Source organism: Equus caballus, chromosome 3, assembly GCF_041296265.1.
Source record: "Equus caballus isolate H_3958 breed thoroughbred chromosome 3, TB-T2T, whole genome shotgun sequence".
NCBI classification, from domain to species: Eukaryota; Metazoa; Chordata; class Mammalia; order Perissodactyla; family Equidae; genus Equus; species Equus caballus.
Window position 1 is genome coordinate 42,563,501 of NC_091686.1, and position 15,918 is coordinate 42,579,418.

At 38.9% G+C, this 15,918-nt stretch overlaps 1 protein-coding gene across 20 annotated transcripts in view; it reads left to right on the top strand.

The window, feature by feature from the left end:
• SLC9B2 (solute carrier family 9 member B2) overlaps positions 1 to 15,445 on the top strand; it is a 60,138-nt gene extending 44,693 nt beyond the window's left edge. For 7 of the 20 annotated variants that reach the window (XM_023637611.2, XM_070263330.1, XM_070263333.1 and 4 more), the window contains 3 exons: positions 4,231 to 4,339; positions 7,928 to 8,064; positions 10,970 to 11,295. In XM_023637611.2, the coding sequence (XP_023493379.1) occupies positions 4,231 to 4,339; positions 7,928 to 8,064; positions 10,970 to 11,191 (468 nt within the window). In that variant the 3' untranslated portion in view covers positions 11,192 to 11,295. Of the gene's footprint in view, positions 1 to 4,230; positions 4,340 to 4,918; positions 5,043 to 7,927; positions 8,065 to 10,969; positions 11,296 to 12,170 lie in introns of those variants that run through there. The other 13 variants (XR_011437475.1, XR_011437479.1, XR_002806917.2 and 10 more) reach the window with 5 other exon arrangements.
• Positions 15,446 to 15,918: the final 473 nt, after the last annotated feature.

Below are 15,918 nucleotides of genomic sequence, written 5' to 3' on the forward strand. Positions count from 1 at the left end.
TACACCTGAGTAGCTGTATGCCCATGTACAAAGTATCTGACTTCTCAGTCTTCGATTTCCATATCTCTCAAGTGGGGAATGATAATAGCAACAACTTCATAGAGTGGAGGATTAAGTGAAATAATCTATATAAGGCAAAGTGCTTAGTCAGAAAACACTAATAATTTTTATGACTATCTCTGAGCAGCACAATGTAATAAAAAGAGCATAAAATTTAATCTATGGAAATTGGGATTCCAGTCCCAGAGATTCTACTGTCTAGATGTGTAATCCCAAGCAAGTCACTTACCTTCTCTAATACTCAGTTTCCTCAACTGTACACTGAAGAAAATAATAATAATCACTAAAGAATTATTGTGGCTATTTTGTGGGAAAATGGAAATAAAACACTTGTAAACTCAGTGCTGTAGCTATATTGTTGTTGAATTATGCTTTGACAAGCTACAATATTTTATAAAATTTTGTTTGCGCCTGTAGTTTTCTGACATTATCTCATACTTTCCTGCTTGGTTTTCCTTATAATCTTGCCATTATTGTATTCAAATGCACTCACTTTTTTAAGGCCTTTTTCATCTATATTTTTCATCTGTTTTCAAATGCAGTGCTTCTTCTGATGACTTTAACAGCTACAGGATGTTTTTCTTGATATATTTTCAATCTTCTGAATCTTGAAATCTTCTCTCTAAGAAGAGAAGTGTCAGCTTAAGTAGATATTTAACTCATGATGAAACTTCTGTTTCCCTTAACTTTCTCTTTTTGTCCATAATGGAAAGTGATTTCCATTTTGGAAGATTCTTACTAATGGTGCATACAGATAGGTAAAGTGGCCTTAACTTTCAGTGGACACCACAGACTTCATTCCTCTGAACTCATGTCTTCTTTTGTACTTAGCCTATTTGATGACTCCTTTTTCTTTCTTTTTTTTCCCTGAGGAAGATTCACCCTGAGCTAATATCCATTGCCAATCTTCTTCTTTTTATTTTTGCTTGGGGAAGATTGTCACTGAGCTAACATCTGCACCAGTCTTCTTCTACTTTGTATGTGGGTCACCACCACAGCATGGCTGATGAATGGTGTAGGTCCACGCCTGGGATCTGAACCTGCAAACCTGGGCCACCAAAGTGGAGTGTGCCAAACTTAACTACTACACCACGGGGCCAGCCCCTCCATTTTCTTTATAAACAGATTCATTTTAGTTTTGAAGTTACAAAAAAACCCACAAGAAGGTACATTGTGGCTCCTCTCTCATCTTTAAGTTTTACAATATATAGGGCCATGTCTGATATTAAATTAGTCTACAGTATTACAATCAAAAACCAAATCGTGGGGCCAGCCCTGGTGGTCTAGTGATTAAGTTCAGCATGCTCCGCTTTGGTGGTCTGGGTTCAGTTCCCAGGCGCAAATGTACACCACTTGTCTATCAGTGGCCATGCTGTGACAGCAGCTCACATACAAAAGAGAGGAAGACTGGCAACTGATGTTGGCTCAGGGCGAATCTTCCTCAGCAAAAAAAAACAAAACAAATTGTGGCCTTTGTCCAAGTTTAGAAATAAAAACAATTTGATAGAGAAAACTCATTATGCCTCTGCTTTCATTGGAGTTCTCAGTACATGAAATACTTTCGAGGACTTCTGTTAAGCCATTAGTCATGGCAACAGAAGGCTAAGTAACCTAAAATTAATAGAGTTGATTTCTGTTCTTTACAACTATGGATATCAGCTAAAGTCTGAACTTTAGCTATGATATACTCTAAAAACTAAATTAAAAAGTAAAATTTAAAGATATGTAGAAGGGTGGCAACTGGACCTTAGTTTGGCAGACGATTCACTGTCATTAAGTGATAAAGGATCTTGGACGTTATCTAATGTAAACCTCTCATTTTACAAATGAGGAAAATTAGGTGCTGAGAGGCGAGTGGCTTGCAGTTGGTGTGTGGCAGAATTTGAACCTCAGTCATGATCTGATTCCTTACGATGTGAAAACATAACTTTATAATGATATAGGAATAGAACTATATAAATAAATCAACCAACCCCCTCATATATGGTGTCTTTAAACATTTATAAACTAAGAGGAAATAGAATCTTCACCTTAATAAACATACCAGAAATAACAAAAATTAAGAAAATAGGGAAACGATGTAATCCTCCTTTGTCAAACTGCTGAGTACGTAAATGGAAGTACAGATCCTTAGATGTGTAAAAATGTTAAAAAAAGATGTAAAAAAAATGTTAAAATGTCGTTCAAAAACATAGATTCTTATTAGTTGATTGAAAAAATCTGTTAAATGTAAATTCTTAGACACTGTTAAGGGTACTGCTAAATTGCCCTACAAAAAAAGCATTATCAATTTGCTCTCCTACCAATTGCTGAGTTTCCTTACAATCTTATAAATACTAGACATTATTAAAACTTTTTAGTGTTTTTTTCCAATATGATGGCTCCCCCCCAAAAAAAATATATGGTATATCATTTTAATTTGTGTTTCTCTGATTACTGAGTTTTAGTATCTCATGTTTTTTGGCCCTTGTGTTTCTTCTGGTACAAATTACTTGTGCGTATGCCTTGCCCATTTTTCGATTAGGTTCTATGTCTTTTTCTTATTGATTGGATATTGCTCCTTATTCTGTTACACATAGTACAGATATTTTCCCCTGATTTGTCACCTATCCTTTTTTATGGTTTCTTTTGCCACAAAATATTTTCGTTTTATTCTAGTCAATTATGTCAATCTTTTCCAAGGGTTTTTGTATTGTGTGTTATAAAGTTAGTACTTATATCAATTAGGGTCTTAGAAGGAATGAGAAACCATATAGTAACTGGAATAGGGAAAGCTTATTATTAACTATACTGGGGATTGTCTTGTAAGATGTAAAGAGGCCCCTAAAGAATATAGGAATAGCAGCTATAAACCCCTAGGGCTGAGATACAGCATCCCCTTCCACCTCCCCACCCCACCCCACCTACTTCGGCACCCAGGGCTGAGAATCCAAGCCTTGTTAGAGCCTTGGTTCACTGGATGGCAGAGAAGTCACCGTGGTACCCTGCCTGCAGAAGTTGCTGGAAATCCACCCTCTAAGGGTGTATGGGGTGGTATGTTGCCCAGGGCAGTTGGCTATGAAATCACCCGAGGAGGAGGCTGGGGGCAGCTGCTGACCGCTGAGTGCTGCTGGCCGCCTTACACCCTAGGAGCCTGGCTCTGGAGAAGCCACCCGGGCTGCAGGACCCGGTGCGGAAGGATCCTGTTAGGAGGAGCCGCGAACCTGCCGCGTGCCTTCCTCTTGGAGTATCTCTTGGGCGCCCTCTAGTGGCAAAATTTAATATGGTCCAGCTAGCAAAGGGGAAAGACTTAAAAGGGTCCAGCTCCATCTTCTTTTTTTTTTTTATTTTATTTTTCCTTTTTCTCCCAAAGCCCCCCGGTACATAGTTGTGTGTTTTTAGTTGTGGGTCCTTCCAGTTGTGGCATGCGGGATGCCACCCCAGCGTGGCTTGATGAGCTGTGCCATATCCACAACCAGGATTCGAACTGGCGAAACCCGCGGCCGCCAAAGCAGAGCGCGCGAACTTAACTACTCCGCCACTGGGCCAGCCCCTGGCTCCATCTTCTGCAGAGCAACAATTGAAAGGAGGACTTGGAGCCAAGGGGCAATAAGTTAATAACTGGCACAGCACTTCACTATACCGGAATTTTATTTTTGTGCATGATTTGAGATAATCATAAACAGTATTCTTTTATAATAAAATAAAATTGGAAACAACTTAAAGGTCTATTAATAAAGAAATGATTGAATAAACTATGGTACTTCCATATCATACATTATTATGCAGCAATAATGAGGTGCATTTCTAGATATATGTATAAATATTACAAGATCTTTTAATCATATTGTTGAATGAAAATTAACTATAAAGTAATACTAAGTATTATGTTATGGACACACACATCATGTATTCAGAAGTTGAAGTCCTCCTGAGATGACTTGATAAGATTCTTTATAGGTAACATCCTTTTGCAAACCAACACCAAAGCACCTTATGTAATACCTTAACTGTTAGAAGTATCTTTATGCAATTTTTTTGCTGTATTCTAGCTACCTTCTTATTTATAGATGCCACAGAGATAAAGCCTATCTCAGGTCAAATTGACTCAAATTTCAAATTAGTAAAATTCTTAGATCTTCTAACTTCACATAATAAAAATCCCTATATGTGTATGTGTGTTTCTTTTAGGCAGAGGTTGAAAAGATTATTGCAGTGGCCTGGGATATCTTCCAGCCCCTTCTCTTTGGACTGATTGGAGCAGAGGTATCTATTGCATCTCTCAGACCAGAAACTGTGGGTAAGAATTTCAAAGCAGTGTTTTTGCTAAAATCAACTTTTTATATTCAGTTGTAGTATCTTTAGTAGGTTTATATTTGGTGGTTCCCATTGTCACAATTATATAAAAAGTTAATACTGATCTTTTAAGTAGTTGGTTAGAAAAGAATGTTTGTCAATCTAAGACAGTAAATTTTATGCCTTAAATATTGTTGCTTGTAAAGAAAAGTGTCACTCTTAACTACTATCAAGAAAATGCAGGCCTTAAAATTTTTTTCCAGCGATAAGAATGTTCATCTAGGCTTGTCCTGATCAAGGGCCAGAATTTTAAAGATAATTAGTCAGTTCTATAATATGTATCCATGGGATAGAAATGTTTGTTCATTCATTCTTTTATTCATTCATACATTCAAAAGCCATCATATTAAAACTGTTGACTTGTAGTACCATACTCAAAAATTAATTTGTACACATATACAGATGGTCCCCGACTGACAATGGTTTGACTTAGGATTTTTTGACTTTACCATGGTATGAAAGTGATATGCAGTCATTAGAAACCATACTTCGAATTTTGAATTTTGATCTTTTCCCCGGCTAGCGATATGCCATATGATCCTTTCTCGAGATGCTGGGCAGCCGCCAGTGAGCTGCAGCTCTAGTCACCACAGGATCATGAGGGTAAACGACCCATACACTTCTACTCTTTCTGTTTCTCAGTTTCAGTAAGTATTCAAGAAATTATATAAGATAGTCAACATTTTATTATCAAATAGGCTTTGTGTTGGATGATTGCCTAACTGTAGGCTAATGTAAGTGTTCCTAGTACATTTAAGGTAGGCTAGGCTAAGGTATGATATTTGGTAGGTTAGGTGTATTAAATGCATTTTCTTCTTTTTCTTTCTTTCTTTCTTTTCTTTCTTTCTTTCCTTCTTTTGTTTTTTGGTGAGGAAGATTGGCCCTGAGCTAACATCTGTTGCCAATCTTCCTCTTTTTGCTTGAGGAAGATTGTCGCTGAGCTAACATCTGTGCCACTCTTCTTCTAATTTGTATGTGGGATGCCACCACGGCATGACTTGACAGCGGTGCTAGGTCCACACCTGGGATCCAAGCCTGGGAACCCTGGGCTGCTGAAGCAGCAGGTGCAAACTTAACCACTATGCCACCAGGCTAGCCCAGAGTGTATTTTTGACTTACAATATTTTGACTTAAAGTTGACTTTCAACTTATGATTGGTTTATCAGGATGTAGCCCCATCGTCAATCAAGAAAGACCTGTACTCATTATTTCCTTCTTTTCTTGCATCGCAGTATTATTCCATCCATACTAGGGATCCCATCCCTGCCACCTCCTTCTAGATCTCACACATAGATTCTCCCCTTTTTCTGATACATCTTCAGATATCCTTGTCACAGCTTTCTCTTCTGCAGAATTGAAACAGATTTTAATCTCTCCTATCTTAAAATAGTATCTTTCTATTCTGACACATGTGACAACATAGATGAACCTGAGGACATTACACTGGGTAAAATAAGCCAGTTACAGAAAGACAAATCCCGCATGATCCCACTCCTATGAGGCATCCAGAGGAGTCAAATTCATAAAGACAGAAAGGAGAACGGTGGCTGCCAGGGTTTAGGCGGGGAAATGGGGACTTCCTGTTTAATGGGTGTAGAGTTTCAGTTTTGCAAGATGAAAATGTTCTGGAGATTGGTTGCACAAAAATGTGAATGTTTAACAATGCTGCTGAACTGTACACTTAAAAATTGTTAAGATGGTAAATTTTACGTGTATTTTACCACAGTCAAAATTTGAATAAATATATATACATATATATATATATCCCTTCTTCATTTCACTTCCCCCCTCACCTACCACTCTCTCTCTCTCTTCCTCTTTTCAAACTTTTCTAAAGAGGTAACTGTGTCCCCCTTTTCCATTTCAACTCTCATGCCCTCCCTCAGAACATTTCAGCCCAGCTTCTGCCCCATTCCACAACCAGCCCTGCCCTCACCACGGTCGTATTGCTGGATACACGAAATACGTGTCAGTCTTGACTTGACTTGATCTCTCAGCAGCATTGGACGCTATTGACCTCTTTACAACACTTTTTACGTTGAATTTTTACATTTTCCAGTGCCCTCTGAGTCTTCCTTTACACTATATATGGCTTAAGTGCTGCTCTTCCTCCAAGTTCTTTCAAAAGATTTCTACACTTCACGCTGGGTGTCATTTCTATGAGCTCAGCTACACTCAGTGGCTTCGATTATAAACTGTGTAATTGCAAAATCTTTATCTCGAATTCAACATAGCCAGTTGCTGCTTGGACATCACCACTTGTAAATCCCACAAAACTTGAGCCTCAGTGTGTCCAAGGCTTCCTCATCGTCCTCCCCAGACTGCTCCCTCCTGGGAATGGGATCGTCCCTTTTGTATCTTGTACTTAAGGCAACAAATACTTTTGAAAATCTACCAAGCTGGGAAAAATACCCTCCAATAAAGAGCCACAGAACCTTTTCATAAAGAAACCGTGTTGCAGATTCACAATAGAGCATCAAGCAATGTCTGTCTGGTGTTTTACCAGCCTCTTGAACTTGAGAAAGTTATTTGTACTTTCTGAACTTCATTTTTTTTCAACTGTAAAGTGAGAATAATTACTCCACAGGTTGTAAAGATTAAGTAAAGTGATGCGTTTAAAGCTTAGTACAGAACCTAGCACAGAGTAAGCACTCAACAAATGTTACTTTTTCAAAAACCACCCTATTACCTAGTACTCACCTTAGCTTTGCCTTTCTCAGGTCCGGTAGCTTGCCTTGCCCTAGTCACAATCTCTTATTTTGCAAGTCAGAATGAACTTACCTTTATCAGCAAAGGATTCTGAAGGACTGAACGAAGTAGCTGTACACGTCAGCCAGGGTGATGGGCAGTCAGTGCGCACACCAGTATGCTGAAACAGGTGTAGAAGCCAGTGTCTATTCTGACTGGTCAGTGCCCAGCCAGCTCTCTTCTGACTGCCTGATTGCCTCCATACTTGCTGATAAATATTTTGAATATCACCTCTGGTCTTATCCTCTGTAAAGAATTCTCAACCACTTTGATGAAAATATTAAGTTTTTCCTCTTCTGTGCCCTCTTACCGGTATGTTTACACTGCACTCACCTTTTGGTTCTTTATGTTTCTGTCTTCCTCTGACTCTGGAGTTCATGGAGGCAAAGTCTGTACGTTATGCGTGTTTGGGTACCAGAACCTAGTCCAAATTCTGTTATGCGTAGTTATAGTTTAATAAATTCTTGTTAAATAAACACATGGGAAAAAGTGTGGTTCTTGCTATAAAGCATAAGATAAATAACATTCAAATCTCCTTTGTGGAAATTCAAATATATTTAGTTAATTTCTGGCTTTAATTTAGGGCAAATACCTTCTTTTAAACAAATGGTCTGATTGATCCTTAATATTGATGTTTTGACAAATTATGCCTAATCATTTTTGTCTTTTTAATTTTTTAATGTTTTTAGATTATTTCTGTTGATAGAACTTTGAATCAATAATCAGGAGATTCCATTTCTTCCCCAGTATTTCGTTATGTCTAAAAATTGAGTATTTCTTACAGGCCTTTGTGTTGCCACCCTGGGTATTGCAGTACTGATACGAATTTTGACTACATTTCTGATGGTGTGTTTTGCTGGTTTTAACATAAAGGAAAAGATATTTATTTCATTTGCATGGCTTCCAAAGGCCACTGTCCAGGTAATGATGGATCTTAACTCCTATTTCAATATGATCCCTTAAAATTTTGAATAAGAGGGCTTGTCCAAATTTGGTGAACAAAAGTAACTAAAGTTTGATTTATGAAAAGAATTTTTACTAATCTACTCTAAAAGTTTTAGTTTTGGTATGCTGATTCCTTTAATATGATGGCTCATTTAAATTTCTTTAGATCTCCAGGGTACAACTGAAAATCCAATACATCCCTATGTTACTAGAAAGCAGTAGTAGAGGGAGGGAAGAGTTTGAATTTTCATCAGTCAGAGCTCTCTGAATCACCTAGAGAGCTATCAACCCTTTTCGTTTTGATGTCTTCTAAGAAGAGAGTGAAACAGAAATAGCATGGCCCATGTTAGTGTTTGGAAATACTTCACTGTCAATATGATTGATGATCAGTTATGCTCGACCTCAGTCTTTATATATAATGGAGAAACATTTATTGAGAAACAACTCAGAAAATGCTTTATTGATTTCCTAGATTATTAGTTAATATTAAATTTTTCAAACTAGCTGTACTTCCTGTCAGTTGTCTCAATCTCATGACCCAAAATTTGTGCACTCTAACAAGGCACTAACAGGTGCTTGAAATTATTGACCATGGATTTGGTAGAATACCTATAATTGCTAATTAAATTAGAACTGTATAGATTATCATTTGTTGCAAATAGCCCTGATTGTATTGTATATTTTCAGACTAATTATAGCAAACAAGATTTAACTGTTCCATCCTTGATTATTTTGCAATTATTTAAATATGTAAATTTCTATTTCATGAGATGAAAATCAGATATTTTTAATTTAGGAAGCTTTGAGGGATGCGTATACTCTGTAACTACATGCCAGATTTGGTGTGGCTATAGGTTTGGGCATTATCCCAGAGAAGTTTTTTTTTTTCATCAGACTTTGAAAGATGTCTGGGACATAATAGCTAAGAATACTGTGAGGTTTATATGGTACAATAAGTGGAATAGTTTCTCCCTCAGTGTCTCCAGCTTCTACACTACTTCTGGTAACTTTATTAGGTAAATATCAAAATAATTACTCTAGTAGCTTTGGTTTGAAAGATTTGTTTCTAAAGGTTAAAATTTGAAAGACAGCACTTTCCTGCTATCAAAGCAGATTTATAATAAGGAGAAATTATCTTGGATGTGGTGAATAATGTATGTACTGTGAAGCAAGTATTGTATGGAATTTTCTTTTTTCTTCTTTTGCCACTGCCTAAGAAACAAGACTTTCTTGTATGTTTTTTTCCATATTAGTGTTCTTCAAACTTTTTGGTCCATGACCTGCTGTACGAAATATATTTTAAATCACAACTCAGCATACCTACAAACCTCAAAACATACACACACAAAAACATTACACACACAATGGAGAACTGAAAGAGAAATATACATTGTAATGTGTGCAGTTCTTGCCAAGAATTCATGAAATGTTGAATTAGTTATGGTACAAGGAACCTGAAATAGCAAAGAGCCCTCACATACAGGGACTAAGTGAGATAGATTTTTCCTTCTCTCCCACCAGCAGTCCAGCATGGGCACTCCAGAGCTGGCAGGGTGACACTGTCCTCAGCATGTGCCTTCCATCAGTTCACCATTTCTCATCGGGGGTAAGGGGAAAAAGAATGATGTGCAAGTGTCCATTTCTCTTCAGGGAACAATCCAAAAGTAGCATTTATCACTTCTGCTCACCTCTCAGTGGCCAGAACTTAGATATATAGCTTCATCTAGTTGCAAAGAAGGATGAAAAAAAAAGTCTTGGTTTGGACAGCAATGTGACCAGCTAACACTCAGGACTTCTAGTTTAGAAGGGAAAAGGGGCATTCAGATATTTGTGGGCAATTAGTAGTCTCTGCCATTGTGTCTCATCCACACCAGCATTCTCTCTTCTGATTCATTGTCCTAGAGGACAACATTGTTGTGTTTTGTGGAATAAGGGAATAACCAGATTGATTAATATATTATTTTCCCAAGTGCACTAATATGGCATTTTGCCTCTAAAAGAAAATGAAAGTTTTCATAATACTTCCCAGTAGATAAATTTTAAACAAAACATTTCACCAAGACCTAAGGCAAAGAGTTCACCAAATACCTAATAAGATTACCTTCAAGTTTTGACAGTGCCTACCACTTTCAAGTTTCTTGATGTTTAACAATTAGTTTAGCTCTATAGCAATACATATTCTTATGTTTTTTCACTTAAAACTTTGCCATCTTCCAGTAAGTATCACTACACTTTTTTTTAAAAGATTGGTATCTGAGCTAACATCTGCTGCCAATCTTATTTCTTCTTCTTCTTCTCCCCAAAGCCCCTCAGTACACAGTTGTATATTCTAGTTGTGAGTGCCTCTGGTTGCGCTATGTGGGACGCCGCCTCAGCATGGCCTGATGAGCGGTGCCATGTCCACCCCCAAACCAGCAAAACTCTCAGCCGCTGAAGTGGAATGTGCAAACTTAACCACTCAGCCACAGGGCTCACTGCACTTTTTCATCTTGTTCTTTTTTAATTCCAGATTCCTGAAGATAAAAGAGTGAGATGACCAGTGACTTTCTTTACTCATAAGGAATTTAGTATACAGAATCATGTTACAGTCAATTATATCATGAGGCTGTATTTACCTTGTGTTTTGAAATATATTTGCCTGATATTTTTGTAACGCTGCCTTCTGCAACTAGGTACATATGAATCACCATCCCTTCCCCATGCCAGGGCAGGAGAATTTTCAGAATACCAAAACCAAGTGCAGTACACTTTGAAAGAAAGAACTTTCTTAGTTGAACAAAAGAACAAGCAGTTTGTTTTTGCAAATGATAAAATAATTCACCTTTTTTCTATGTGCCTGTCTTATGTGCCTGTGTCCAACTTTACCATTAAACTTTTACAGGCTGCAATAGGATCCGTGGCCTTGGACACAGCAAGGTCACATGGAGAGAAACAATTAGAAGACTATGGAATGGATGTGTTGACAGTGGCATTTTTGTCCATCCTCATCACAGCCCCAATTGGAAGTCTCCTCATTGGTTTGCTGGGCCCCAGGCTTCTCCAGAAAGCTGCACATCAAAATAATGATGGAGAAGTTCGAGGAGAGCCCTCTGAAGAAGTTTAGAGGTGAAAAGAGAGAATGCTGAATATATGATTAGAAAGCTGTACCAGATGCTGCTTTTATCAAGATAGATTTTGAAATATATAATATTTAAGCTTAAAATGTAACAGAACTTAAAGTGTGGTTATTTCTTTAAACAGCATTTTCAGCCATTACCCTTTCCATGTAGGTGGTAATGTTCTACATTTCTAGCCTGATTTCTCTATCTTCTTCTTTTTTTCTTCAAACACTCCATCATTATCTTAATCTGTGTGGGGAGAAATACTCTTTAATGTACTACCACGATATCAGATTAACAGGGGAAAGACCGAGTTCGGTGTGGCGTTCTGCTGGCCAACAGCTCGCTCTGAGTTACTGTTGCCGCCACAGTTTTATGATGCGTGGCCACCTAGCCTCTCATGCCTTGAGTTGTTTTTGGATCCTCTTTTCTTTTTAAATACATTGTAATCTCTCATCAGTTTCTCCCCTCGCTTTCCCTGTTAATCTGCCTTTTCTCCATTTCTGCCCCTCTTACTACCTTTCTGTGAAGTATTGTAACTGATTGGCCCCACCAAAATTTTTATGTACACAAAGTATCTTCATTGGCTCTTCCTCTTGCACCTGTTTGGATGACAAAAGCCCTCATTCTACTTCCTGGCTGGCTCCACAGAGTCCCCCACTTCAGTGGCCCCTCTGAGTTTGCCTCCCGCTAAGACGTGCCCTGGTCTAGCCCTTTCTTAGTTGTTTCTTGTGACCCACGTCTTCAGGCTCTTCCTGTTCTCTAGGTGACAGAGAGCCAATTTTCAAATCTATGCCACTCTCAAGAATATCGTATTAATCAGGGTAAGTTAAGCTGCTACAATGAACAAACAAGAAATACAGTACTTAAAAGAAAATAGAAATTTATTTCCCTCTCATGAAACTGGCTGCCTGGTCAATGCTGACAGGGTTACTCTGCTCATGAGGTCTACTGAGATGTGTGTCCTTTTTTTCTTTTTTTCAGAGGAAGATTAGCTAACATCTGCTGCCAATCCTCCTCTTTTTGCTGAGGAAGGCTGGCCCTGAGCTAACATCCATGCCCATCTTCCTCTACTTTATATGTGGGATGCCTGCCACAGCATGGTTTGCCAAGTGGTGCCATGTCCGCACCCAGGATTCGAACCAGCGAACCCTGGGGCCGCCAAAGTGGAATGTGCGAACTTAACTGCTGTGTCACCAGGCCAGCCCTGATTTGTGTCCTTCTGTCTTGATGTTCCGCCACGCCCTAGCTTAGGACACAGGTTGGAAGTAGATCTCTCCCATGTCTCCTTTCTAGCCTTCAGGAAGAAGGAAAAAAGAAAGTCCAAGGCAAGCAATTTATTTTTAAGAAAGTTGTGAGGAAGTTAGACACATCTCTTCTCTTACCTTCTATTGGTGATAACCACACCCACCTATGAGGAAGCTGAGAAGTGTCTGTCAATAAACATTCACATTCCTATGAAGATGGAAAGATCAGATTTGGGAGTCAGAGGTACCATTGTATTGGGTGTTACCATCACTTAGTAGCATGTTCTTGCGTGTTAACAAGGGCTTTCTAAAGATAGTACCTTTGACCAAAAAACTGACTTCTGTGGCAGGAATTTCAGACGTTGTGACATGACAACAGAGACGATATTAGAAGAAAGGCTTATCTGCATAGGTCATATTTTATCCCACTTATTCAACAGACCATCTTGGCTTTGTGTATCACCCATAAGTTTCTCTTTAGTCTAGGTCAACTCCTGCCTAGTTGCTAGAATAATCATGTTTAAATACAGTTTACACCTTTTATCATGTTGTATACCTGAAGCGTTTATTACTTATCACTTCCCATCTAAACTCTTTAATCTAGAATTTGAAGTTGAAGCTAATCTTGAAGGAGATATTAAATACGTATTAAATGAATGAATTAGAATCTTCTGATCCCACCAAGCTGATCTGCATATAGCCTGTCCACTCCTCTCATCATTAGACTACCATTCCAGCCACTGCCACCATGACTTTCACCCCTGTCCAAAACTAGCTTAATTCTTATTAAGCTAACACAATATGAAGCCTTAACAGGCTTAATTTTTATGTCAGCCTGACACTGGTTACTCCATGGTAATATATTCCCTTAGTGTTTGTGCTCTCAGTTTGGACTGGGTTAATTCATGCCGAAGTTCAGACGGATGTTTCAAACTGCACTTCGTTGGTTAGGTGCCCCTTGGTGGTACCATAAACCAAATGCTCATCTGGTCCTCCACTTTCACAGACTCTGAAACTAGATCCATTCAACAAATACTTACTAAAGGGCTTTGGTGACCCAGGCACATTATTAAGACTAATATTGTTCGTGTCCTTAAGGATCTGACAGTCTGATAGAAGAGAGAGACAATTAAACAAGAGATTGAAGAATGGTGTGATAAGTGCTGTAAGGCAAGAAGTACAGGAGTGCTAGGGAGCTCGCAGCAGGAGCCCCCAGCTAATCCAGGGGGTGGCCTCGGCTGGGACGTGGGGGACGATGGGGACCTGGACAGCAAAGGGCACGTGAGACCGAAGGGGGCAGCAGTTAGCGCTCGTTCCCACCTTCACCAGTAGTTTAAGTACCAGGCTTTGAACACTTATTAACTTATACAAAGTACAGTTAGTATAAGTAAATGAGAATGTTATTATAAATATCCAAGTCCCCAAAGAAGTATCAGAAATGGAAATTCAGTGTGAAGAAATAGTTGAAGAGCCCACTAAGCCCCTGCCGATAGCGTGTTCCATTTTGCACAGCAGGCAGCAGGCTCTTTCCTCCCTCTCCTCGGTGGATGGCCACTGTCTAAATCTCTGTGACTCTGTCCAGTACTGGCGTCTGCAGGGCTCACCGTGTGAAGTCTCAGGTTCATCACCACATCCTAAGTCGCAGCTCTTGACTTGGTTGGTGAAATCAGAGTTAACTTGATACAGAGTGTTGACTCCCACCAAGCTAATTTACTCCACCCCAACCACAGATAGAAAGGGTTACTTTAACCTCTGGGTGCCGGAAAGAAGGCTGTATGTACCCTACACACACTTCTGTCAGAGGACTTAGAACCCTTTTTTCAGTTTTTTTTTTTTTTTTACAGGTTTGTCTCCTATTAAATCAGCCCCTTAGGGGTGGGAGCCTTGCCTTGGTCATCTTTGAATCCTCAGCACTTTGCACAGGGCATGGAACACAGTAGGCATTTAATAAATGTTTGTTGACCGAATCAGGAGATCCTCTTCCAGTATCAGAAAACTCCTTGCCACTTAAGAGTTCAGATCTTAGACTGCTTCATCTGTCTCAGTCAGCTCGGGCTACTACAGCAAAACACCATAGACGGAGGGGCTTAAACAGCAGACGTTGACTTTCTCACAGTTCTAGACACTTGAAGTCCAACAGGAGGGTGCCAGCACGATTAAGCTCTGATGAGGGCTCTCTTCCTAGCTTGCCGATAGCCTCCTCTCCCTGTGTCCTCACATGGTGGGGAAATAGAGGGGTTTGGGGCAGAGTGTGCAGGCTCTCTGGTCTCTTCTTATAAGGCACTAATCCCATCATGAGAGCCCCACCCTCAAGACTCGTCTAAACCTAGTCACCTCCCAAAGGCCCTACCTCTAAATACCATCACACTGGAGGTTAGAATTTGCTGCGACACAATTCAGTCCACAGCAGGGGTGTCAGAGTTCCAAGGATGGTGCTAGATAAACAGAATAAATTCTTGTTTCAGTGCCCTTTTCTCCTAGGGCTGGTGTCATCCATCTTCCCTCTGAGACGCTCTTTTTTTTTTTAAGCAGACTAAGTTTCAGCTCTTTAAGTATTAGCTCCAAATAACCCTGATGAGATTTGAGTGTCCTCAAAATTTCCTCAGCCATAGATATGCAAATGATCTCATCCATTACATTCTTTAAAAATAATATTATTTTTTTCTGATTACAAAATAATATATTTCCATTGCAGAAAATTTAGAACACAGAAAAGTGCAAAGAAGAAAACTGAAACTACTCTTAATGTAAACACCCATTTTATGATTCTTTTAAATTTTGCTCTTACAGTTTTGGGAGGTGTCTTATTTTCAGAAAGATATATCATCCACTGAATTAGTTGGGTAAAAGGTAACATAAATACTTTATATTTGAGTTCCGTGAAGATATATAGATTGAAGAATTTTTGTTGTCTATAATGAATGCTAAGCTTTCCAAAAAAATCATTTATTCACCTGGTAATATTCAAATATTCACTTTGCAATGAATAAAACAGACAAATCCCTGCCTTCATGGAGCTTATGTTTTAAAATCCATTCATGCACTCACTCGAAATATTCTCATAACATGCCTACTATGTGCCAGGCATTATGGTTGCTGGGGAATACAGTGATGAACATGATAGTCAAGGGCTCTGTTTGGTGGAACTTGTATTCTAGTTGGGAGATTGACCCTGTGGGGAATACAAATATGAATGAGACATGATACTTGCCTCCAAGAACCTTACAAGAAAATAAAATATGTACAAATAGCTGTAATCCAAAGGAAGGATTCAGAGTGTGAGTGAGGGGAACTTCTTAAAGGAGATGACACTTGAATTGGACCTTCAAGAGTGGCTATGGTTTGCATTGGTGGGTTAATATTAGGGAGTAAGGTGAAGAAAGGAATAAGTAGGTGGAGGGCCAGTATATTAGCAAAGTTTAAAAACAGTAAAGCTTAGGATATAGTAAATGATTGACACTTAAGGTTGATAGAATTAGTGAGAG